This window comes from Eschrichtius robustus, chromosome 16, assembly GCF_028021215.1.
Source record: "Eschrichtius robustus isolate mEscRob2 chromosome 16, mEscRob2.pri, whole genome shotgun sequence".
Classification (NCBI taxonomy): Eukaryota; Metazoa; Chordata; class Mammalia; order Artiodactyla; family Eschrichtiidae; genus Eschrichtius; species Eschrichtius robustus.
This window is the reverse complement of record NC_090839.1, coordinates 22023401-22049638: the sequence shown is the minus strand read 5'-3', so window position 1 is coordinate 22049638 and position 26238 is coordinate 22023401. Positions and strand designations below refer to the sequence as shown.

Below are 26238 nucleotides of genomic sequence, written 5' to 3'. Positions count from 1 at the left end.
GATGCTGCAGCAGCAGAAAAGGTTACTTTCAAAGAGAAATGTGTCTAGTAAAAATACCATCTCTAGATGTTGGCACAGTTAAAGAAATCATCTTAACCTGGCAAGAAGAGAGAGAAGAGAAAAGAACAGAGATGCCTCAACTCTGCTCCCCATTAGCAAATCATCTATAATTTAGGACAAACGTAAAGAGATGCGGGTGATCAAGCAGACGTACCTCCTGGCAGCCTCTTGTAATTTCACGGGCTGTTTGGCACTGAGGTAAATCAAGCAGGCATCAGCCACTTTATTCAGGTCACCCTCACCTGCAGAGAGGAAAAACAAAACAAGCGTTGGCCCTCAGGCTTCAGTGGGGATGAGCAGGAACCAACTGCTGTCTGATGAAACTGGAACAGCTAGGCAAGATGCTGTGGGCTCTGTGCTCCATCCCTAAGTCACAAAACACAGCAAGGTAAATGGATAAATGAGGCCAAAGTGAGATGGAAGGATGTGCACAGGACAGGAGATGACAGGAGCACGGCTAAGTGAGGAGGGCAAGGATGGGGGTGAGACAGAGTGTACAGTGTGTGTGCCCAGGCGAGACTGGCTGGTACCTACCTAGGTCCAGTCTCTCACAGAGGGGGCCCAGGCCCTGCAAGACGGCCAGCTGCAACTTGAAGGCCAGCGTGTGGAAGTAAACTGGTCCAGCCCTGGCACTGATGGGAGCCTGGCTGACTAAAGAGCCAGCCAGCTTTGGCAGGACATCTTTGCAGAACCGGCTCCTTAGAAAATCGCCACACTTGCCTCCCAGGGTACGCAAAACCTGTGGAAACAGACCCCAACCCGGTGACTGAACGTTGCCAAGGCAGCGAGAGCGCTAAAAGAATGTTTGCTAATTCAATTTCATCTAGGTCTCTGCTTGAAAAAGAAAAATAGAATTATTGCTGTTAATTCCTTGCCCACGGTTTGTGATTCTGACAGTTATGAATTTGGAAGTCTTTGCTCCCGAGGCATGGCTGCTTCTATCCATAAATACAGATTACATGGAGAATAATTCAAAGGAATCTTGGGTTGGATGAATAGTATGGTTAATACCTGGATTTCCCTCCCTTTTTTGTTAAAAAAAAAAAAAAGAGCTTAAAGCAGTTCACATAGATCATCTCTTGAATCTTCTTAACATCCCTTGAGGAAAGACTTGTGCTTTTAACTCCAGGTAGCTGAACAAACATAAACAGGCCCAGTAGCTGAGGCCCAGCTCAGCTGCTGCCACGTGCAGGCATCGAAAAGGGCAGTGGCTGGCTGAGGTCCTTGGCTGGGTCAGGGCAGGGTCCCCAGTGGGCAGAGCCGAGTCAGAGTTCCTTCTGTTCCACGGCACAATCTCTTATGTACATCACCCTCATTCCATCTTTCACGACAGGCAGTCTCTTTGCATGTCTTGTTTTAAACCTTCTCAAGCAGAACATATTGAAACGTTTTGCTCCATTGCACAAGACTGAGTATACAGGATAATAAGAATTTCTTTAAAAATTGGTAAGCAAGGGACTTCCCTGGTGGCGCGGTGGTTAAGAATCCGCCTGCCAATGCAGGGGACACGGGTTCGATCCCTGGTCCGGGAAGATCCCACATGCCACGGAGTGACTAAGCCCGTGTGCCACAACTACCGAGCCTGCGCTCTAGAGCCTGTGAGCCACAACTACTGAGCCCATGTGCCACAACTACTGAAGCCCGCGTGCCTAGAGCCTGTGCTCAACAAGAGAAGCCACAGCAATGAGTAGCTCCCACTCGCTGCAACTAGAGAAAGCCTGCACACAGCAATGAAGACCCAACACAGCCAAAAATAAATAAGTTAAATAAATTAATTAACAAAAAAAATTGGTAAGCAAGGCATATCCAGGACAGAGAACATTTACCGACTTTGTAGAGATCAAGGCACTTATTTCAGGGCCCTCAGCAGGACTGCACAAGGCCTTACGGACCTCAAGGGTCACTAATGGGTCTGGGAGTGGAAAAGCAGCCTCAGTTACAGTGCACGTTATCTTTATATTTTTTCATTTTTCTATACTTGCTGTCATTTCAGATAACCTATTAATTTTCATAAAGGAAAACGGCACATCTGAGTGATTTAGCAAGACCTCCCTCCTTCCCTCTCCCCCCACCGCCCACATGTGCGTGCACGTGTGTGTGTCATTTTGTGTATTTTGCTTTGGAAAAAAATATTAACGATTTCATATGTTTTAGATGTAAGCTTGCATTTTGGTCCAGTATATGCTGAAGAATCTTACAGAAACAAAATACTTTAGCCAAGTATATTAGTTGCATTCCTGGCTTCATTCTATATCCTACGCATCTTTTTCCTTTGCCTCATCTTGCTCACCCACTTCTAATTTATGTTAGCTTGCTATGGTAAATGTATCTCTGTAACTTGCCTTAAGTGCTTTTTAGAACAAGGAAGGATATAAATAAATAAGCCAAAATATGTGTGCTAATATAAGCCAAACTAAGTCAGGGAGAATAATACCTTACATACACAGAGGGCTTTTAACTTTTCAAAGCATTTCACCAAATAGTCCCACTTTATCCTTGACAACAACTATGAGAAAGGTGGGATAGGTGGTCATGGGCTTTGCCCAGAGTCGCTCAGCTGCACAGAGGATGCCCATTGCTAGAACCTAGTCAGTCTTCATCTTGACTCTTGTGCCGTGCACAGAACATGGGCATGAACTCAGATTCAGGTACTATCACTTCCTAGCTGTGTGATCTTGAGAAAGTTCCTTAACTTTCTGGGCTTGTTTCCTCCTCTGTCAAAAATGGGGATACTAGTATCTTCCTTACAAGGTTGTTGTACGGAGATGAGCTCATGTGTGAAGTGCCAAGCATGCTGCCTGGCACAGAAGAGGTGCTCAATGAATACTGGTGGCCCTTTTCATCTACTAGTTCTCTCTGCTTCAAATTCAAAAGGGAACTGACTTTATTTTCTTCTTTGTGCTTTTATTTGCCTATATACTTTCTTCAAGGTATAGTAGGTCACAATTGGATAAAAAGAGAACTACCCCCAAAAGACACCACTGAGCTCCGTGCTCACTTCCCTCCATCCCCATGACTGATGGCGGTGGGGCATCAGTGCAGTACCTTGAAGGCTCTGAGCACTGCCAGGGGGTCATCATTTGTGAGTCGGTGCACGAGTGAGGGCCACGCCCTATGAGCCAAGGGAAGGAGCTGGTTCTTGTGGGACTGCAGAACAACCACACATAGATCCAGCACATCCAAAACCTGCAAGAAAAGAGGACAGTATCTCAGCAGATAGTAAAGGCTTGAAACCAAATACCTGGGATCAAGTCACCATTTTAAAAGAGTGAAACTTCGAAAATCATGAGCCAAGGAAATATTTACGAGTCCTGACTACATGCCAAACACTGGCTAGGTACTGGGTGGGGGGCACACAGGGACAAAATACTTATGTTTCCTTTCCTTGGCTTATGGTCAACTGCGGAAAGACTTCGGATAACACCGAAATAACGGGATGAATGATTACCAATTGTGACAAGTACAAGGAAGGAAAGTCAAGGGGGAAATGCAAAGGCACTAAAGGGAGGGATCTACACCATACAAACTGTTGGGAGGGCTTCTCTGAGGAAGTGACTTCTATAAGGAGGCATAAAGGATGAGGAGGAGCTAGTCACATCAAGAGTGGAAGAGTGTTCCTAGAACTGCAAACAGTAACGAGGAAGACCCAGAGGAGGGAGAGCTTGCAGTGCTTAGAAAACTAAAGCAGGGTAGTGTGAAGCATGACAGAGGAGGGGTAAGATGGGGCTGGACCTCGAAGACGTCACATTAAGACTTTTTAATTTTGTATTAAATGCGGTGGGGAGCCATGGAAATGTTCAGGCACGTGCTATGATACAATTCATGTTTTTAAAAGGTCACTCTGGCTGCTGAGTGGAGAAGGGACTTGAAGTGGGAGTGAGAAGAAGTGAGGAGGCCCTTGAGGGAGCCACGGCACACGTCCACGTGGGAGGCGGGGAGTTACGCGGCTACATGGTTGTGGCCGAGGCAGAGAAGTGAAGGGTTTGAGATCTGTTTTGGAGACGAAATGGCTTAAATTGCTGAAGGACTCGCTCCTGGGGAGATGAAGAGAGGTATCAAAAAGAGCTGCTTGGGTTCAGGCTTAGCAACTGAATAGATGCAGGTGCAGCTTAATGAGATAGGAACAAAGGAGGAGGAGGAAACTGGGAGGGTGGGTGAGATCAAGTTCTGTACCTCTAAATGGAGAGGTCAAGTAGGCAGCTGGGACACAGGTCAATCTCAGAAGAAAGGTCTGGGGTAGACTAGATGTAAATTGGGGTTTTTACCTTCCCTGAGAATCTGTTTCCTGATCTCTCATGTCTCAAAGCTCACTGAAGACGGACAACCTGCTCAGTGTCACCATGATAACCAAGTGCAGGCTTCCCTCCCGCACAGATGGGCCAGCCTTCCCAGAGCAGGGGAAGGTACACGTCTGAGTCAGGAAGACAGAGTGAGGTCTGCAGTAAACCCTTATTTGATGACTACTGTGTGCTGGTCACATGGAGACTGGAACAGAAACAAAGAACAAAACAGGCCCTGCCCTTGAGGGCTGAATAGTGAGGCAGGGGAATAAGAGAAACCTCAGGAGAGCAGAGTAGTATGGTGGAAATGGCTTTGGTATCGCTGACTGGCTTTGGATTTGAGTTCTGTCACTAACTGGGTAAGTTACATCATACTTCAGTGAATCATTCCCCTTCTGCCTGGAATATTCTTCCCCCTCCGTTTGCCCCTGCAGGGCTGGCTCCTTCTCAGCCTTTAAGTCTCTACTTAAACATTATCACCCGACAACTGGTTTAAATCAGAATGTAGCTCCCTCTTATTCAACAGGGTTTGGTAGAGTAGGTTCCCAAAATGTGTTTACTACATGGGTGAATTTTCTATCACAGAACCTTCTTATTACCTTCATAGCATTTCCTCCACGTATATGTATTTGTGTATCACCCCTTTCCCCTCGAGAGATAGGAAGTTCCATGAAGACAGGGATCATGTCTGCTTCGTTTCTTTCTATATACCCTCTGCCTGACCTATAGCAGTCTTCAATAAGCATTTAGTGAATAAGCGAATAAGTGAATGAGTGTATATGCTATGCCTGATGCTAACTGTTTTATATTTATAGTCAATGACCCAGTGAGGTAGGTACCATCATTTTCATTTTACAGATAAAGAAGCTGATGCTCAAAAAGGTGAACTGACGTACTCCAGGTGGCATGGCTAGCGAGGGGCAGAGCCAGGCCTGGAACTCGGGTGTGCAGTGCTGATGCTCTCAATAGCTACAGTGTACATACGCTGCTACAAAGCCTCCAGAAGAGGGGAGACACTTTACTAATGTATCAGCCAGACACCACCAACAAAAGGCTCCTGAAGAGTGCCTCCTGAGTGGAAAAACCGACAATGCTAAGAAGAATCTCTGGGAAGACTAAACAAATTCCACAAAACCCAGATGCTGAGTGAGGTAATCTGTGGGTCAGGGTTTCCCAGCCCAGCACCCATGACCAGGGCAAAGTGCTCTCATCACTATCAGTAATGCACGGAGGCGGCTGTTTCTCACTCCTGTTTGGGGGTAGGGAGGAATGGGTCAGGCTGTGCTTTCCTTTGGGTGTAAGCTCTGCCCCCAGGTGATTCTGAAAGCTGTGTCCCCCATGCCCACCCCGCCCCACTGTCCTGTTATCGGAGTCACTACTGTATAGTTTAAGTCTTTGCTGATGGGGAGGCTGCTTGGGAAACTGCTAGCAAACAAGGATGTAAGATTAAGAAAAGTGTTGGTGCCAGGCCTAGGATGAAAATGGAAACAGAAACAGAGACAAGGGCTAGCGTCAGGCTTGGACGAATGACCACCTCAAAATATTAAAACCTGTGTCCCACATTAAGTCAGCTCAGAAAGTGACATCCTTTCCAAATCATATGACTTTTTCCCCCTTGGAGATGCAATAACGCTCCAAAACTTTGTGGTTTTTAATTCTACCAAGGGGACTCAGATCCCTTTTGGCCTCTGGGCTGATACAGAAAGACGTAAGACTGACATCCCACAGATAAATTCCTCCTGATGCCTTCTCTCGGCCACTGCACATGCACTGGGAGATAAGGGGGGGCTCCTTGCTCATCCACGTAGTCACTGCCAACAGACCAAACCTCAGTCCCGCAGCTCTGTGAATGCAGGGAAAGGGCCGCACACTGACCTTCAAGCGGATTTTCAGACTTTTGTCTGACATCAAGTGGATGCAGCGCTCCATCACGTCCGTGGCTATTTGGATCTGCACTGGCAGTGGTGGCGGCACACCGGGATCAGTGTCGTTCTCATCCACTTCGGGAGGGTCTGACTGCTCCTCTGGAAAAAGAGCGTAACTGGGGGCAGTGTTTTACGAGAGATGACCCACCCCAACTTGATCTCCCACCTTCAGATCAGGAGTAAGACTTACAAGGGAAAATGTCTAGGAACTGATCTCAAGGAAACCATGTACAATTTGGGTCAAGCTATGAGTCAAGATATTCACCAACGCATTACCTGTAACAGCTAAAAACTGGGGGAAAACCTTCCATGTCCACTCAAGGGGGTACGGTTATATAAACTATGGTATATCCACACAGTGAATGGCACATTATGAGGGCCTGAAAATTTGCGTTTACCAAGGGCTTTAATGACAAGGGAAAATGCTTATGAAATAACATTGTGTTAAAAAGAGAAAGGCAGGATATGAAATTGCATACACAGTGTGAGCACTATTATATAAAGTTTTATACAAAGACAGGAGGAAGTTCAAAATATTAACAGAGACGGGGTCATGAGTTAATGGATGATTTTTATTTTTTCCCTATATCTGTAGTCTTTCCTAAGTTGCCATTAATAAATATTTAAAATAAAAACATAAGAGGGCAAGGTTCTAATTTGGAGCCCCAAGGCTGGCAGTTTCCTGGCTGGCCTCTGGCCCTTTACTCTCTTTCCTTTCCTTTTGGTTTATCTTTTGACTAAAGGGGGTACATGTCTGTCTTCTCTACCAGCCTGTAAGATCTTCTGAGGGCCAAGATGAAGCCTTACACATCTTGGTATGAGGGACAACACTAGGGCAGCCTGGTGCAATATACAGGGATGGGGTTTGGTCAGAGGACCAAAGTCTTGCCTCCACATCTTTTAGCAACTCCTCTCATCCCACGTCACCTCATTTGAAAAAAAGGGATAAAGCATGTATACCTCATCTGCTTGTTGAGAGAGTTAAATGAGATGAATGTCACCAGCTATTATCATTTTTTTCATTGCCTGGAGTGCTGCATTGCATGAGATAGGTGTAAGTTTGTAAATTAAAACAACAAAAAGACTTGAGAGTTGCATGAAACCCTGGCCAAAATTCCTCCCCTGAAGGTTTTCCTCTATCTGCTTATAGCCTCCAGTCTCCCCACACCCTCAATACCAGCTGTGCTCATTTACACTGAGCTAAGCATTGCTCCCCTAACTTTCTGCCATTTCCGTTTCCTCTGCTGGTAAAACAGAATCTTACAGTAGAGTCCACACCTGTCTCTAACAGACGCTGAAAAGATAGATGAAAATGCGTTTGTAGAATGCTTGGATTTCTTGGAGGAAGGGACCTCAGATATACAAGGTGCTCTTACTGTGGTTAAAACAAAAAACCCATGTCAAACCAACATCAATCCAAACATTCCTTATAATGCCAGGTGTGTGGTGTGTACCTGATGAATGATAATTATAAGAATGATAAGGCTGTGCTTTTCTTTCTAGAGGAGGATTTGTTGTTTGAAATTCACCTACTGTGAAATGTTATCTGAGGGATGTGGATTTTTGCTATTGGAAGAAAGATTTGATTCATTCAGTCTGCTCCTAGCGAACATCAACTAGAACCAGAAGATCCTAATCGTGAAAGAATGGATTCAGTGACAATGCTAGAATTTCAAACAAGAATGGCAAATCTGGATTACGAGGGATCAAGATGCCTCTTCTTCACGGTTTCTAGGCTTGAGCAAGGGCTGCAGTTTACAAGAAGGATTGGGTTGGCTCAAGAAACAAAACTGAGAAGAAAAAGCCTGATAGATTTCTGATTAGAAAATTCTGTTCTTGGGGAGAATAACAACTCAACCTTGTATAAATCATTATTTGGGCCTTGTGATGCTTCCCTGCTATTTAGAAGGAATTTGTTGCAGTTAGTTGCATTGAACTACTATTTCCTGATATCCTGGAGGTACTGGCTTCAGTTCACCAGAGTCTCAGAGTAGAGTGCCAAAAAAAAAAGAAAAAAAAGAAAGAAATCTGCTCTATTCCAACCTAACAAACTAATTTGGGACTCAGTTTGATTTAGGATAGTTCTGAGACCACCAAGCTCATTATGACTTGGCATTTTATATTTGCAGAGGAGATTCTAATAATTTATTAATCCTTCCGTGACCTGAAGCTCCAGATTGAGCTTGTGAATAAAACAATAGGCCAGAGCTTCAACTAGCCTGAACGCCCTTCTCCTTTATCATATAAATTGGTAAGAAAAACAGTGGAATCTACTCCTACCAATAAATAAAATAAATGGACAAAGCATATGAAAAGATAATGGGCATAAGAAAAAATTGTTAGGAAAGATGCATATAGAAAGATGTTCAACCTTTCTAGCAATCAAAGAAATGCAAAGTAAAATAACGAGAACCATTTTAATTTAGCAAGAAGTAAAATTGGTAATAGTCAATGTTGGCAAGCTTGTGGTGAAACCAGCATTAATCCTGAACTGCAGAAGAGAAGGCGTAAATTGCCACAACCTTTCTGAAAGACAATTTGGCAAGCATAACATGATGTTCATATCCTTGACCTAGAAATCCCACTTCTGAGATTTATACAGAAATATGCAAAAAGAAGGAAAAGGTCACGTGCATAGAATCATGCACTGCAGCACTGTTTATTAGAGTGAAAAGCTAGAAGCAACCTAAATTTCCCAAGGGGAATGTATACTTAGTGGCAGCTATTAAAACATTAATTATGAAAACCCCATAGCAACATGAAGAGTTCCTTATTATATAACTAAATGCAAAAAGGGTATAATGCATTTAAACTGTGGCTGCAACCAAACAAAAACAGGTTTGCAATAGAAAAGGATGGAAAAAGACTACAAACAAAGTGAGAATGCTTACGTTAGCATGGTGGGGTTATTTGACCTTTCTTATTTCCAAACTTTCTATCATGATGTTTCATTGTTTTTATAATAATCTGCTTCCAAAAGTAAAAAACAGCTGAGGCCAAAATAAATAATTACCTTCTTCATTATCAAAATCCGAGACATTTCCATCTGCTACATCCTTTTCCTTGAGGTAGTTCAGCACAAACTGTTCAATGTCTTCGGCTGTTGTGGTATTCTCAAGTCCTTTCTCAAGACTTGCTGGTCTTTGGCTCAAATGACTTCCCTCTTCCCCTACACTTTGCTCTTGGAGTTGCCCGAGATGACCTGTGTCTGGGAACCACTGGGCTATAAATAAAGTGTTATAATGATCACCTTGGTCATTGACAACAGGCATTAGTACTTTCTAAGTAGAATAAGCTGCCATGGCCTGCATGGTGCCCACAGGATCCAGTCCCTACCTGTCTCTCCAACCTCCTCTGCTAACCACTCCCAGCTGCCTGTTCACCGACCATCTTCTGGTTCCTCCAATGCGCCAGGTATCCTCCTGCCTTAGAACCTTTGCACATGCTGTTCTTACTATCTGGAATACTTTAACCTCCTATGTAACATCTGGTTAATTCCAAATCACTTTTCATGTTTCAATACAAATATACGTTGCCTAGTAAAGCCATCCCTTGATCCCCCCCGCCCCGCCAATCTAACTTAGGTCTTCTATACAGCACCATGTTCTTTTCTTTCAACTCATCAGTAATTTGTAATTACTGTATTTACTTTGTATGTATTGTTTAGTGTCTGAATCTCCCATTAGACACTGTGTTCCATTGATCACCACTGGAAAGCCAATATGCCCAGCATGGAGTGGGTGCTCAAAATATATGCTGAATGAATAAATATGCTAGACTGGAGGAAAGCTACCAGTGACAAAATTCTGAGTGCAGGATACACTGCTCATTAGCGGAAGAGAGGCTCTGCAGAGCCTTGAGAACGGACACAGTCTCACATAGGTATTTGATATAAAATGCTTCAGAAGGCTGGCATTTTCTCTCCGAAGCTTTTCCTTTTTTAGTGATGCTCCAATACTTCTGACGTGTCACCGCAGAATAAGCCTTACATTACAGAACCAGTGGTTTTCAAACTGTGTCTTGAGGAGCCCTAGGGCTCTGCAGAAATGTCTCAGGGTCACAACAGGGAGGGCACCCAGAGACAGCAGTTTAAAGGGTGGGAACAGGGTTTCTATGCCTTCTTTCACCAGCCCTGCTCTGATTTGAACTCTTTTTGTATACTGGGGTCCCCCCGGGCTTCATTTCAAAAAAGGCTCTTAATACTTAAAGAATGAATCAACAAGAAAACCCTATGGCCTGAATTTCTGCCCTCCTTTTGCAGACAGCAGGGGAGAAATCTCTGATGACCTTTAGCACCTGCTAATCTCTCTTCTATCAAGGAGCATCTGCACAGAGCCACAGCAACAGCAGATGGGCTACGCCAGGGCCAGGCAACTGGGAGCAGCAGAGAGCAAATGCTGGACGTGAGAGCCTTTGGTCCAGTACCTGGAGGTTCCTACATGAAGGGATCGATTATGCCATTTCTTCAGTGCCCAGACATAAATCTGTCCTCAATGTACTCTGAGGGACTGCATTCCCAATGGGTTAAAGCCAGGGCCCAGCATTTACACTGCTAAAAGCAGACATGCTGCAAAGATTATTTTCTAGATTTAAGGCTAGTGCCAGACATTAAGAAGTCTTTGCTCACAAATGGCTTTTAAACATGTGAAAAGCAGCTCGACCTCACTCTTAATGCAAATTAAACTATAATAAGGTGCACTTTTTCTCCTACTGGATTAGCAAAGATCAAAAAGCTAGGTAATATACAGCGTGGGTGAGGGGGTGGCAAAATTGGCACTCTCTTACATTGCTGATGGGAGTTTAAATTGGTGCAACCTCCTTACGGAGCAATTTGAAACTCTTTCTCTATCACAGATTTAAATGTAATACCCTCTAAGCCAGCAACTGTCTTAGGAATATACTCTACTGGTATACTCAGACATGTCCAAAATGACCTACAGAGGGTACACTGCAGCATTTTGGGGGTGGAGGGGGCAAAAGACTGGAAACAACCAAAATGTCCACCAAGAAAGGACTGCTTAAATTATGGTACAGCCACACAATAGAACATTATGTGGCCAGCAAAACACGGCCTTGTACGTGTGGATGTGGCACGATCTCCGAGTGCTGAGGTATGTGGTATGGATGCTTTCTCATTTTCAAAGCTACCCAATTTTTTTGTTGTTATGAATAATCAGTGAATCAGTAGTTGGTGCTAAGCAGTAATTTAACTGACGGTTCTTGCCTTCACTGCGGAACCTAATGCTTTTTTAGCCAATGCCTGTGAAACACTGTGTATGTGGTAACTCAATTTCCTAAAAGACATACTGGGTTCTTTTAAAACCTTTTGGAAGTTCTCTGAGACCACACTTCCACCCCCATCTTAAAAGAGTGACCATCAGTTAGACAATTCGAATGACAAGAGGAAACGCCAGCAGACAGTGCTACTTTGATTTGTGTGGGACTGATCCACTCTCCACAGTCCTGCTTACCATTCAAAATGCAAGTGTAGTCTGGGTTATTTCAAAACTTTCAGAAAAGCTATCCCCACTTTTGCTGCTTTCCCTAGGATGCTCTCAAGTCAAGCTTAACCATCCTCATTTTCCTCTCTGCAATTTAGAGAAAAGGTGCTACACAGGATTCCTCTTTAGAGATGACCAAAGACACTGGCAATCCAAGGCAATTCAATTTTCATGGCCCAAATGGAGATATCTTCTGAAAGGATATATTTAATAGGCCTTTTGTTAATATATTTTTTAAAACTCAAACTGACATGTAGTAGAGTTCCTCAAAACACTAAGGGTGGAAGCCTGGGGTATATTTGGGCCATGGAAGCCACTCATAGTCTAAAACCTATAAGCAGTAAGCCAGTCTTAGGAGTGTTTCCATGTTCTCCTTGGTCACCATTGCCATCCCAGTGACTAGTCCAGCAAACAGGCTTCCGAGTGGTTGCAAAATACAACCCCCACTCCTTCCCTTGGTCTACAAGGCCCCGTGGGATTCATCCTCACCCATCCTTCCAATTTCATCTTGTGTCACTGTCTCCACAATGATCTCTTCTCCATTCTCCAAAGACCCCAAGCCCTTTCTTCCCTCCAGGCCTTTGCACCTGCTGTTCCCTTTGCCTGAATGTTCTTAAAAACCATAAAAAGGATGTGACAGCTCCATATGTACTGATGGGCCCTTCTCAGCCTTCAGGTCTCAGCTCTAATGCCGTTTCCTCAGGGAGGAAGTGCCATGATCAAGTCCCCTGACCACTCTGCTACTGTCCTGTTACTCTCTTGCGGTAGCAGGAAAGCTCCTTGAGTTTATTCATCTTGTTCACTGCTGAATCCTGATTACTTAGCAGTGTCTAACATATGGCAGGTAATCTTTACTGAATGAATGAATAAAAGAACATGTACACTGCATGTGAACGTTCATGAATGAATGAATGAACACTGGAAGTGGTATCAGCTACAGGGCAGAGGACCGTCCCTGTTCAGTCACCTTCCTTGAGAAACTTTCTTACATGGTCTTAGCTTTTTCAGCTGACAAAATGAGGTCAGCGACCTTTCCACCTACTTTGGTGGCTATTAGAAGTACTGAAATAAATACTGGAGGTATGCTCTTTGGATAAAAGGAACTCATGTATATAGCTCATATATATATATATATATATATATTTTTTTTTTTTTTTTTTTTTTCATTCGAAGATTGACTATCCAGTGGAGGGATTCTCTTTCTTATAGTCCAAAACTTTGCCATTTTAATGGTGGGTAACACCTCCAACAGACACCCAACAGGGTGAAAGGGAAGTAGAGAAATTCAAATCACCTCATAGGGTAAAAGGGAAGTAGAGAAATTCAAACCACCTCATACAATTAAAAGGTTAAAAGAAAGTTTCTAGACCTGCTCTGTCCAACATGGCAGTCACTAGCTAGCTACATGTGGCTATTTAAATAAAAATAAAAAATTCAGTTCCTCAGCTGCACTAGCCACATGTAGTTATTGTATTGGACAGAACAGATAGAGAACAGTTCCATCATCACAGAAAGTTCTATTGGACAGTACTGTTCTAGATTATCTGTGGACTGAATAATTGACGTTAGTCCTGTTCTCCATTAGCATAGATACTGCTAACTCTAAATATTGTCAGAAGCGGTCCGGTATATTGAAAAGAACAAAATTGTCATAAATCCTGACTTTCCTCCTTATTAACTGTGTAACCTTGGCTAAGTAAGAGCTCACTGAGCCTTAGTTTTCCTTACCTGCAAAATAAAAATAATGTTTACATTTAGTCTGCAGGGTTTATGTCCCTGGGACAGAGCAGGGGTTCAATAGATGGTAGAGATTATTAAAAGTATAAAAACATAAGCAATGGAACTCTACCGTAACATGTGGGACCAGACAGACACCTATTCAAATAACGTCCTCCACAGCATAACCCCAAACAAAGAAAAAAACAGTTAGGCGAACAAGGATACTAGTCCTTCCCTCCAATCAGCATTTAAAAAGGGCTCTCAATGTACCTAATGCTGCCAGCAGGGCATGCAGTACACTGACAAAGGAAGTTGTTCTCTTATCATAAAATTGGTCCAGGGTAGTCAAGACGTCTTGAACCACATCTGCCACCAAAGGGAGCAGGCTAGCATCTGAGTTCTGTAGCATGACTTCCAAGACCTTCGGGGTATGCGGGTGGAGAGACAGATGACGCAGATTTAAAGAGATCCCATTTACCAAATAGTCTGAATTCTGATTGATCAGCTGCTGCAGGGAGTCGTAGCCACAAGCCTGGCAAATGTCCATCATGGCACTGATGGCCGCCTGACTGATAAGCAGGGTTTGGTCTCCAGCTTTCTCCAGGACTGGATAGAGGGCTGACATCAAGAGCAAACGGAAGTCTATCCCTAGTGCGTGTGCAAAGTGGCCAATCCCTTCCAACTGGATGCATATTTGCCAGATGTTGCTGTTCATGGAGCAGATTGTGGGACTTGGCTTTGAGAAGGTGGGAGGAGAGGTAGCCTGGCAGGTGTGTGCACCAGATGCGAGGGCCTGAAGGCCTGACCGCATCATCGTCAGCTCCTCTCCCACTTCTTCAGCTTCCAGGCAAGTGACCAAATACCAGTTTTCTTGGCTTGTGTATTCTTCAAGTATTGATGTCACGATCTCCCTCAGTTCCTCTGGGTTTGTTTTAATGTGTTTTTCATGAAGATTCTCTACCCCTAACCCAGCAGCCCCTACAACCAGTTCATTAAGGATCATGGCGGCCTGCTTCCGGTAAACCACAGACTCGTGGTACAGTTCCATAAAGTGATCCACGAGCAAGTAGAGGTTCCCATAGAAACCAAGAAGCTGACAAACCTGCCTCAAGAGCAGGAAAACCCTCTCGTCAGTGAAGAAGCGGAAATATCTCCTCTGCATTTGAGCCCATGGCCGCGAGGCTGAAGTCTCTGGAGAAGTGCTCAGATGCTCAGAGTTCCAATGCCGCTCTTCAACGATTTTGATGTCGGTCACGTCTAATTCTAGAACTTGGATAAGCGCTTTGGAAAGGCGCTGGAGATGGGCCACAGAGTTGAGGACAAAGTTCACTTTGGGGCCCAAGAGTTTCAGGTACCCGAGTAACAAGGAGAGAGTAGAGAATCTGCCCTGATCGTCTTGGGAGTTCATCAGGCGGGGAAGGGACGTGGCAAGGGAGTGCAGGTTTTCTGACAAGATGTCAGCAAAGGCTCTGCTGCCCACCACTACTTTCTCATCTGCAAAACGTCTCAGAATTTTATTGCATTGGGCTTGGACGTCAGGACTCTCATCATTTACCAGACTCACCAGAGCCTTCAGAAGGGGACCAGCTGATTCGACCAGTGACTGACTGCACTTCAAGAGAAGGGCCTCGACAAAGTCTATCAGTTCCAGCCTCACCTTCCAGTGTGGGTAAACTGAAACGCACTCAATTATCTTTTTAATAAGGACAGTCAACCTGTCGCCGGTATTTTTTACCCAATTGGCTTCCCTGTGAACCAACAGCTCCGCTACTCTGTGCTCCACGGCAGGCTTTGCTCGGACCTCTGAGACTCTTCTGAGCTGTTCATCAGCCATAATGAAGCTCACTGTTTTGTAAAAGACCTTTAGGGAAGACACGACAATGCTGTGCCCTTGTTTGAAGTCTCCTGTGATGACCCTGGTCAGTGTAGTTGAGAGGCCAGGTAAAAAAGAAGCAAACAAATCCCCCAGCTGCTTTTGCTCAAGTTCATCCAAGGACCTTGGATGGTCTTGACACTCACATTGAAAGAGTAGAACCTGTAAACATTTTAAGGCAGCCATTTTAATTTGTTTTGATTTCTCCTGTTCTGCTAGGCCTAACAGTAAAGACACAGCAAATCCTAAACGAGGCAGAATGGAGGGCTCATAAATAGTCAGAATGATGTCCCCATAAGCCGAGTGCATTAATGCACTGAGGCCCTGGATCACAGCCAATTTCAACTCCTCTGACGCAGCGGCAGGTTTCTGGGAGTTGGGTGAATACAGGCAAGCAGAGAGTTCCGAAAAGAGTTCCTGGAGAAGTTCTTGTTCCTTCACACACGTTGAAGAGAGGACGAGGGTGATGCATTCCACTACACTCTGGATCAAGTGCTCTCTTTTGGGGCCCGGGGTCTTCAGGGTAAATCGCAAAGGGAAGAGGATGTACTGCTGAAGTTCCTGAAGGGCAGAGTCACTCACAACTTGTAACTGTGCCTGCAGACGCTCCACATTCTCCACTGTCTGGGTCTTTGTGAGCTGAACACAGATGGGCCGCAAGACGCCAAAGGCCTCCTCTGGAGTATCAAAAACCGCCATTGTGCAACAGGCTTCCTCTCTCTGAGGAAACACCCTGCAGGCTGGAGGGAGAAGACTTTTCAGTAAAGAAGGCCAAGCTCAAAGCAAATACAAAGTGAACTTGCACTCATTCATTCAATAGACATTCAGTGGGGGCTTATGTACCAGTCACTCCACGCGGTGCTAGGGGAGCGATGGAACGGAAAAGAGCCGGTTCCTAGTCTTAGGGAGCTCCCAGTCCAGGGAGGGAAGCAGATGTACAGTTACAACACTGTCTCTTAAGAATTAGGCTAGGCCTGTGCTTATGGTCCTACATGAGTGTAGAAGACGTATGCGTCATAACACTCAGAAAACCAGGGTGGGTTTCACAGGAGGAAGATGCTTGAGCCAAGACTCAAGGGAGGAGTGAATTGGAACCTGTGGGCTATTCTAAGGAGTAGGGATTTTAACCTGTGGTAGTGATGGAGAGCCACTGAAGGTTTTGTCTTTTTTAACCTGAGGTATAATATACATAGAGCGAAAGGCACTAGTCTTAACATAACAGCTCAGTGAATTTTAATGTACGCAGAGACCCATAGATCCACTACCCAAAATAAGATATATAATATTTCCAGCACCCTGGAAGGCTCCCTCATGCCCCTTTGCAATCAATTCCTATTTCCCCTGCCCAGAGGTAACCATTACTCTGACTTTTATCAGCCTGGACTAATTTTGCCTGTTCTTGTCATGGAGAGATTTCAAGCAGAGGGTGATAGGAACAACTTTATGCATTGGAAAGACCCCCTGGCAGCCAGTAATACAGGAGAAGACTCAGAGCTGGGTGAGACTGAAAGCAAAACAAAATGAAAGGGAGTGGCCAGAGAAATGGGAAAACCAGGAGCGCACACTACCACAGAGACCACGGGAGAAGAGAGATTTGAGCAGGATGGAGAGGTGGATGGCAGGCAGGCAGTGAAAGGAGACAGGTTTATAGGTAAGTGAAGGAGCTGAGCGACTTTACACATGGGCTATCAGCCCATGACTTTGCATTTCCCCTCACAGAGAAGAGGCTCTTTTCTCTGTGAGGGGAAATGCAAAGTCATGGACTGATAGCGAATTAGAGGCGGGTAAACAGAGGGCTTGAGGAGAGAAATAAAATTCTCAAATATTCCTTTGGGGAAGCAGAGCATGCTGGGAAGACACAAAAGTGTGGCCCAAGGGTACTGAGGACTGAGTTGAAGCTGGGGACCATTAAACGTGCACAACTGTAAAATGCTGGCACTGGATGGAGGCTTAGAGATCACCTAGTCTGGTGGTGTCTCCCTCTCTCTCTCTCTCTCTTTCTCTCTCTCTGTCTCAGCTCTATTTGCTGGGGGCTTCTGAACAGATGATGACAAGAAAGTGTCCGCTGCTTCTCGCTGTCCCCAGTAGTGCTGGCAGGCAAGTGGTGCCTGGTGGGTGTGGGCAAGACCTGCTCAGCCCAGAGAGACAGCTGGTGCTGGATCTCCTCCGTGGGTCAGGAGAGGGCTCCAGGGCAACAATCACGCTCTCAGACCCTGGACAGAGTCTGGTCCACAGAACTCCATGAGAGGAAGGGCAATGCTGGTTTGTGAGGGTCCTTGGGGGGATATCTCCTGGTCTCTGTGACCCTCAAGAAGCCAGGGAAGGGAAGAAGCTCAAATCTTCCCTATTCCAGACTAGCAAAATGCCAGGCGTGGAGGCCAGAAAGCTGGGCCAGGGACTACTGACACCCTATCAGCACCAGCTCACACACTGATGACCCAGAGGCTACTACTGTGCCACCCCTTGCCCAAGGTACTAGTAGTTAGAACAGAAGCAAAGGAAGTAACCACTTAATGGGACCCAACAGTCAGGAGCAGGAAATGCAAATAGAGCACCCTTGAGGTGGTGAACCTTAGTTTAACAGAAATGCTAAAGGAGACAGACAAGAATATGAAAAATAATAAGACCAATAAGGAAATTCAATTACAAGACAAAAGATATTTCTTAGAATTTAAAAACATGTCTTTCCACACTAAAAAAGCTCAATTGATTAAAAAAAAAAAAAGGCGGTTAATTGCTGAGATCCAATTAGTGGCTGGGAAGATCAAGTAGAGCTATCTTAAAACTCTGAGCAAAAATACAAAGAGATGGAAAATGTGAGACTTGGAGGACAGATCTGGGAGAACCCACATATAAATAGCTGAGAATTCTGGAAGGAAAAAAAGGAACAGATGGAGGAGCTAAAACAAATAGATAACTGAAACATTTCCCTGAGCTGCAAAAGGATTTATCTGGAGACTGAAAAGACTGAAGGATACACACCTAGTCAAATTGTGGTAAAATTCCTGTACGCTAAAAGATAAAGGGAAAAAAAAATCACATATGCCTTCAGGAAGAAACAACAAATAACTTATAAAGGAAAAAGACCGGCTTTGGACTTCTCATTTGCAATAGAAGACAGTGGAAGAGCATCTACTGACCGCAAATAAAGGATTGTGGCCCCCAAACCCTACTTACAGCGAAGATATTCAGCTGTCAGGGTGAAAGAGCCGTATGCAAGGATTCAGAGACGGTAGCACCACATGCCCTACCAGAGGACTCCATTCAAACAAGAAGTGACTCGAAACAGACCTAAAACGGGAAGATGAATGAAGAAGGAAACATTGCTGAGTAACTCTTTTTTTCTTTTAGCATGGAAAACTTTCTTCAAATAAAACGTTTAAGTGGAAGCCCAGCATGTACAACAGATAAAATCAGAGGGTCTGGTTAAAGCTGGGGTGAAGGCGATGGCCGGGGGCTCTGCATCTCTCTTATTTATCTCAGGAGTTTCAAGACAATAACCTGGGGTCCCCTGAACTATGTTCTCAGATAATATGACAAAAACTGTAATAGAGCAAGTGAAGTGAGAACATACAACCTGTCCCAACCTGAACTTACCTGCTTTCTTCTGTATTCCCTTTGTGATTTATGGTCCTCACCTGGGCTAGACGCCTTAGCCTCTCTGCTTTCTTTCACCTCCCTCTTAATTCCACTGTTCCCTTAAATTTCATCAGTTCTACCCCTTCAACATCTTTCAAAGCTGTTGATGATGATAATCATCTATTTGATATTGGACTGACCGTAATGGTTTCTTCTCCAGCCACCCTTGCCTTGTGTGCTTGCCCTTCTTGAATCCATATTTCACACTGACATGTAAGTAACTTTTTTAAAACAAAAATCTGGATCACTCTTTTCCATGTTTAAAATCCTTCACCTGCTCTTTGTAGCCTGCCTAAAGTACAAACACCTTTTTACCATGGCATACAGGGCCCTGCACCATCAGGCCCCTGTCTGTCTCATCAACCTCATTTCGCACTGCTTCACCCCTTGAACTTGAAACTGCAACCATGTGAAATTATAAAACTTGCAATTTCCTAAACAGGTAGTGCTATTTCATATTCTCCTCCTTTCTCCTACCACTGTACATACTGCTATTACAGTATTTAGCATGCTGAATTATTTTGTATATGCCTGTTTTATCTACTTTAGACTGGGCAATCCTACACCTAGAACCTACAAGGGCATCTGGCATATGATAAGCACTCAGAAACATCTATACAGATTCTCCTTTCAAGTAGGATATAGGAGGGTATGGCAGGCCAATACTCCTGGTGACAACTAGAGAAACCAGATAAATTATAAAAATCGTTTCTTAAAGCATCAAATAGTTGCAGAAGCAACAAAGACCAGATGAACTAATACTCTAGTGAAGGATGAAAGTTCACAGTGAGTCAACCATCAATAGTTGGGTTTTTTTGTTTGTTTGTTTGTTTTCCATTTGCTGATCCTGGACATGGCTCAGGATTACGAAGAGGCCCAGGCCGAGGGGGGCTGTCACTGAGGAAAAAGAAACCACGATGTTTTTAATGTGGTCATATAGGACTGGAGTCCTATATGCAAAACCATAGTCTTCAGGGATCTCAAAATGCATGACTTCTGAGAGAAGGCCGCTGCTGGGGGACAAATGGCTGAGAAATGTCCAAACAAATGAAAGAGATCAACCCACAGATTCAAGAAGCTCAGCAAAGCCCAAGTTGACAATACAAAAAGAAACACACACAGACACATCATAGTCAAACTGCTGAAAAACCAAAAGTATGGAGAAAAATCTTAAAAGTTATGCAGCAACAGAAGTGACAGGCAACTTCTCTAAAGAAATGATGAAATCCAGAAAACAACAGAATGACATCTTTAAAGTGTGAAAAGAAAGTAACTGCCAACCTTGAATTTTACACCCTATAAAAATCTTTCACAACTGAAGGTAAAATGCAAGACAGTAATGCACAAAAGGTGCATGGATAGTGTAAAAGGAGTTAAGTGTATTAAGAGTCTAGCAGCATCAGGAAGTGATAAAAAAATCCGTATTAGACTGTCAAGAATGCATGTTGAAATCTATAGGGTAAACTCCAAAAGAGCTATAAAAGTTCAGACAGTAGTAAAAATGGGATAATAAGTACTTTTGATTGATCCAAAAGGTGAAAAATGAGAAAAAGGGAAGCAAAACTGGTGGGTCAAACAGAAAACAAATACTTAATAAGATGGTGGACAGAAGCCCAACTGAAACACTGATGACATGAATTCAGAGTTTCTCAACAGTGGCACTACTGACATTCTGGGCTGGATAAGTTGTTGGTGGAGAGCTGTTCTGTGCATTGTCAGATATTTAGCAGCATCTTTGGCCTCTGTCCCCAACATGCCAGTAGCACTCCCCCAAGAGTACCAACTAAAAATGTCTCCAGATACTAACAAATGTCCTGTGTAGGGCAAAAATCGCCCTGGATAAGAACCGCTGGTACAGAATCAACATAATCCCAATCAAAACCCCAGCAGCACTTTTATAGAAAGTTATAAGACGACTCTAAAATTGATATGGGAATGCAAACAACCTAGAATAGCAAAGACAATCTTGAAGAAGAGGAATTAAATTGGCAAATTTTGGTGGTGTAAGTTTTACACTATCTGATTTCAAGATTTACTGTAAAGATACAATAATTAAAGGGCAAAAAGAAAGACAGATTAGTGGAACTGAATAGAGTCCAGAAACAGCCCCCACATATACAACAGAGACTCCATATATAGACTCACATACCTGACAAAGTTGACACTGAAATCAACTGGGAAAGAATGGTCTTTTCAATTAAAGGTCCTGTGCCGCCTGGCTATCCATACGAAAAAATATATAGGTCTTGATTACATCTCATACTAGATTTAAACATGAAATGTCAAATAATAAAGCTTTCTGAAGAAAACAAAGAATGTCTTTGTAATCTTGGAGTAGCCAAAGATTTCTTAAACAGGACACAGAAAAGAGCTAACCATAAAAAAATGATAAATTGGACTACATTGAAATATAAAAGATTTTCTATAAATCATAAGAAAAAGACAATCCAACAGAAACATGGAAAAGAACTTGAACAAGCATACCACAATAGAGGATATCCAAATGGCCAATAAACACATGAAAAGACATTAACATCACTGCTCTGGAAAATGCAATATAAAACCACAACAAAATACCATTACACACCCACCAGAAGGGCTAAGCTGAAAAAAAGGGGAAAAAAAGAAAAAGGAAAAGAAAATACTAGGCGTTGGCAAGGATATAAAACAACCAAAACTCTCATTCAATGCTGGTAAGAGTGTAATTGATACAACTACTTTGGAAAATCCTTAGGCAGTATCTATTATGCTAAAGGTAAACATACATACGCTCTATGATCTAGTAATCACATTCTTTGATATATACTTAACAGAAATGCATACATAAATTTACCAATAGATGTGTTCTGGAATACACTATCCACAATTGTCCCCACAAAGAAACTACCCAAATGCACATCTATAGTAGAATGGATAAACTGTGGTATATTCTCCCAATGGGATACTATACAGATGAAGACTTACCACAATTGGAGATCTTCAAAAGAATGGGTTACAGGCTCAGAAATACATAAACCAGCTTTCTGTAAGGAAGACAGTATAACAAATTGCTACTATGGCATGACTATAAAAGGCAATCATATACCTTTATGGGATGGACATGAATTCACACCCGTGTGACAATATGTCGATTACAGAAGGAACTGCTCACAGATTTAGAAGCTTAGGAGTCCTAGATTCTATTCCGATAAAATGCAACACTGATTAAAGTGGCACTGCAAAGTTTGATGTTTATATAACTGACAGCAACTGGGGTATTCTGGCCCAGAAAGTGATACTGGGATGAGGCATTCAGAACAAGCTGATTCTCGGGGTGAGCAGAGAAAACAACCCAGAGTTCAACTGTGGCAGACAGTGACTATATAAACCAGTTCTTGACTCTAACCCTTTCTGAGTTCAGTGTACCCCTTCCGCGGTCATAGAAAGCAGTCACTGGGGAGGTGGGGGAAGAGATCTGCAATCGGAGTGCTTGAGTGAACCCATTCCCCCGGCAGCTTCTTCCCCTCCTTCCCATCTCTTTCTGCCTTTTCACAGGGATGGGCTGTGTAAGATCCCTGGGCCATGGCGTCCAGGTGGTGCAGACAAACGGGACAATCTGTAGGTGCTATACTTTACAGACACTTAAAAGATAAGACGATAGACCACAAGGTACTTATTGTATCATATAGTTAAAAAGTGAAAAAGGGAGGAAAAAACCCCAGAGAAGTACAAAAGGAACTCAGAAAAAGAATGAACACCAAAAGGGAAGGGTTCATGGAGGGAGAAGGATTTATGTTGGGGTGGGGGGACTACACACTTGGGGCTGCATGGGAAGGCTGTTCAAGGAACAATACCTCACAAGCAAAGGCCAGAAAGCAGAAAAGTTATAGCCCCTAATAAAGGCAGAGACGAGAGGGAGTCACCATCATGGCAAGTGAGCCATGCCTCACACAGGAGTGATTTTCTGATGAGACCACCTGCTCAGGGCCTTTGTAACTTGCTGTTCCACGATATATCCTCACGGCTTGCTCTCTCACCTTTCAGGGCTTTACTCAAACGTGAATTCTGAGGGAGGCCTTCTCTGATCACCCTAATTTAAAACTGCAACCCATCCTCACTCCTCCCCTGCCTTGCACTCCCAATCTCCTTCCCCTGCCTTTGAAATTTTCCTACATAGCATTTAGTACCATTTGTCAAACTAAGTTATCCACCTATTTATTTGTTTATTGTCTCTCTCTTCCCACTAAAATATAAGCTCTATGAGGGCAGTAATAGTTGACAGTTTTGTTTATTGCTTCCGGCAAAGAGCAGGCATTCAATAAATGCTTGTTGAATCAATCGCCATAGACCAAGGTCTGGCTCTCTCTTTGGTGGATCTTTGATATCAGATATGTGTGAACTGGAGTCTGGGTAAAAACCACCATACTCTTCTTCTCCTGGGGTGAGTTATTCCTACAGGTAGTCGATCTCATCCATTACAGGAGGATCTTACTAGATTCACTCTCAGGCGGCAATCATAGTTCTAGATTTTGACTGCATGCCAGCCCATTTTTAGGGTGTTTCCAGACAGAATGAGTATGAGAACAGGAATCTAACAATCTGGGTGATAGTCCTGGCTCTGACAGTACCTGGCTGTGTGGTTTCCATGAATTTTAGTTTCTTCAACATAAAATAAACTTGGTGGATAAGATCATCTCTAAAACTTCTAACTTTGAATTAACTAGCACATGGTAGAAAGACTGGGTTTAGATCCCAGAAATATGAGTTTAAATAAAAGAACTGCCAACACAAGTTCTTGACTAGAGAGAAGAGAATTAATATTTGTTGAAAAAACCCACCATATGCTAGGCAATGTACATAAATTGCTCGTCTACAAGCTGAGTAACACTAGGTTCAGAGAGATTAAGTGATGCCCAAGGTTACACAGCAAGCAGTGGGATTCACCTCAAGCCTGTGTGACCCCAAAGGCTGTATGCACTCTTTTCACTACACCAGAGGTTTCCAACCCAACTGTTTATCAGAACCAAGGGGAAACAATGTAAGTACAGATTCCTGGGCCTCACACCAGATCTACTGAATCAGAATCTATGTTGGGGGTGGGGTGGAACAGGTATGCTTTGAGAATCTATTTTAGAAGTTTGCAAGGTCAGTCTGATGATCCATGAAATTGCTAAGAGAGTAGAGTAGATCTCAAATGATCTTACCACACACACAAAAGGGTAATCTTGTGAGGTGATGGAGGTGTTAACTAACCTTATTGTGGTAATCATTCTCAATATATATACACTGATCTGTGTATCAAATCATTACATTGTACATCTTAAACTTTTACAGTGTTGTATGTCAATTCTATCTCAATAAAGATGGGGGGAAAAAAGCAAGAGAAGGCTAAGTAGGAGTGGGGAGACAGGACTCCCACTTCTACCTAACAGTAATTAGGAGCCCTCCCTCATGGGTGTCAAAGGAGGCTGAGTGAGGAATCTGGACTTCTACCTACACTTGGAAGTAACAAGGTTGGTCCCCCCACCCCTGCCTTATCCTGCCAGAGTGGTTTCAGAGGAAGCCAGCTAAAAAGAAGACTTCTGTAAGGTCCAGAGTCTTAGAACATAATACAAAAATGTCCAGTCAAAAATCATTCACCATACCCAAGAACCAGGAAGATCTCCAAATGAATAAAAAAAGAAAAATCAATCAATATACGTTAACACTAAGATGACAGAGACATTAGAATTATCTGACAAAGTTATTAAAGCAGCTGTGATGAAAATGCTTCAATAAGCGATTATGAACTTGTTTAAAACAAAAGAACAGAAAACCTCCGCAAAGAAATAGAAGATACAAAGAAGAAACAAACAGAAATTTTAGAACTGAAAAATTCAATAACAAATAAAAAGCCCAGCAGATGGGCTCAACAGGAGAATGGAGGGGACAAAGGAAAGAATCGGTAACATGGAAGACAGAATACGAGAAATTACCCAATCTGAACAACAAAGAGAAAACAGACTGAAAAGAGGCTCAGGGACCTATGGGACTATAACAAATGATTTAAGCATCCCAGAATGAGAGAAGAAAAAGGGCAGGGTCGAAAAAGTACTCAAAGTACTGAAAGCTCCCCAAATTTGGCAAGAGACAGAAATCTATATACTCAAGAAGCTGAGTGAACCCTAAACAGGATTACCCCAAAGAAATCTGCACCAACTATAATTATAATTAAAATTAAAATTTATGAAAACAAGTGACAAAAAATCTTGAAAGCAGCCAGAGAAAAATGATACCTTGCCTATATGGGAAAAACTATTTGAATGACACTGGATTTTTCCTCAGAAACCATGTAGGCCAGAAGGAAGCAACACAATAATTTTCAGGTGCTGGAAGAAAAAAAAAAGAAGAACTGTCAACACAGAATCCTATACCCAGCAAAAATGTCCATCAGAAAAAAAAAAAAAAGAAAAGAGGAATGAACTGGAGCGATATCCTCAGATGAAGGAAAACTAAGAGAATTTGTCACCAGCAGGCCTACTCTAAAAGACTGGCTAAAGGAAATTCTCTAAACGGAAAGGAAACGTTAAAAATAAATAAATAAATAAAGAATCTTGGAACATCAAGGAGGAAGAAAGAACATGGTAAATAAAAATACGTATAAATACAATAGGTTTTTCTTATTCTTTTAAATTTTATAAATTGTGTTTGACAGTTAAAGCAAAAATTATAACACTGACTGATGTGGTTCTAAATGTATCTAGAGGATATATTTAAGACAAATATAAACAGGAAAGGGTAAAGAGATATAAAGGAAGTAAGGTACATATACCTCACTAGACCTGTCAAAAATAAGTTACATACACATAATATGATACCTAGAAGAACCACGAAAATGGTTATACAAAGAGATACACTCAGAAACACTACAGATAAATTGAATGGAATTCTAAAAAATGTTCAAGTAAAGGAAGTCTGGAGAAGAAAAGATAATGGAGAAACAAAAAACAGAAAACACAGAAAACACAAGAATTAAATTTCAGACTTAACCTCTAACATATCAATAATTATATTAAATGTAAAATGTCTAAATACACCAATAAAAAAAGACTGTCAGAGTTGCTTAAAAAATATGACTTAACTATATGCTGTTTACAAGAAATTCACTTCAAACATAATGATATAGTCAGGTTGAAAGTAAAAAGATGGAAAAAGATATTATCATGTAAACATTAATCAAAGGAAAGCAAGACTAGCTATATTAATATCAGATAAAGTAGACT

At 42.8% G+C, this 26238-nt stretch overlaps 1 protein-coding gene across 3 annotated transcripts in view; it reads right to left on the bottom strand.

Moving 5' to 3' along the window:
* The window catches only part of TTI1 (TELO2 interacting protein 1), a 43207-nt gene that overhangs the window by 12869 nt on the left and 4100 nt on the right, over positions 1–26238 (bottom strand). Inside the window, exons 2-9 of one of the 3 annotated variants that reach the window (XM_068524514.1) lie at positions 21962–22020; positions 18536–18649; positions 13756–16098; positions 9279–9488; positions 6216–6364; positions 3106–3246; positions 595–799; positions 215–302 (exon numbers count right to left, since the gene is read on the bottom strand). In XM_068524514.1, coding sequence (XP_068380615.1) covers positions 215–302; positions 595–799; positions 3106–3246; positions 6216–6364; positions 9279–9488; positions 13756–16057 — 3095 coding nt within the window. In that variant the 5' untranslated portion in view covers positions 16058–16098; positions 18536–18649; positions 21962–22020. The remainder of the gene's footprint in view (positions 1–214; positions 303–594; positions 800–3105; positions 3247–6215; positions 6365–9278; positions 9489–13755; positions 16099–18535; positions 18650–21961; positions 22021–26238) is intronic. The other 2 variants (XM_068524515.1, XM_068524516.1) reach the window with 2 other exon arrangements.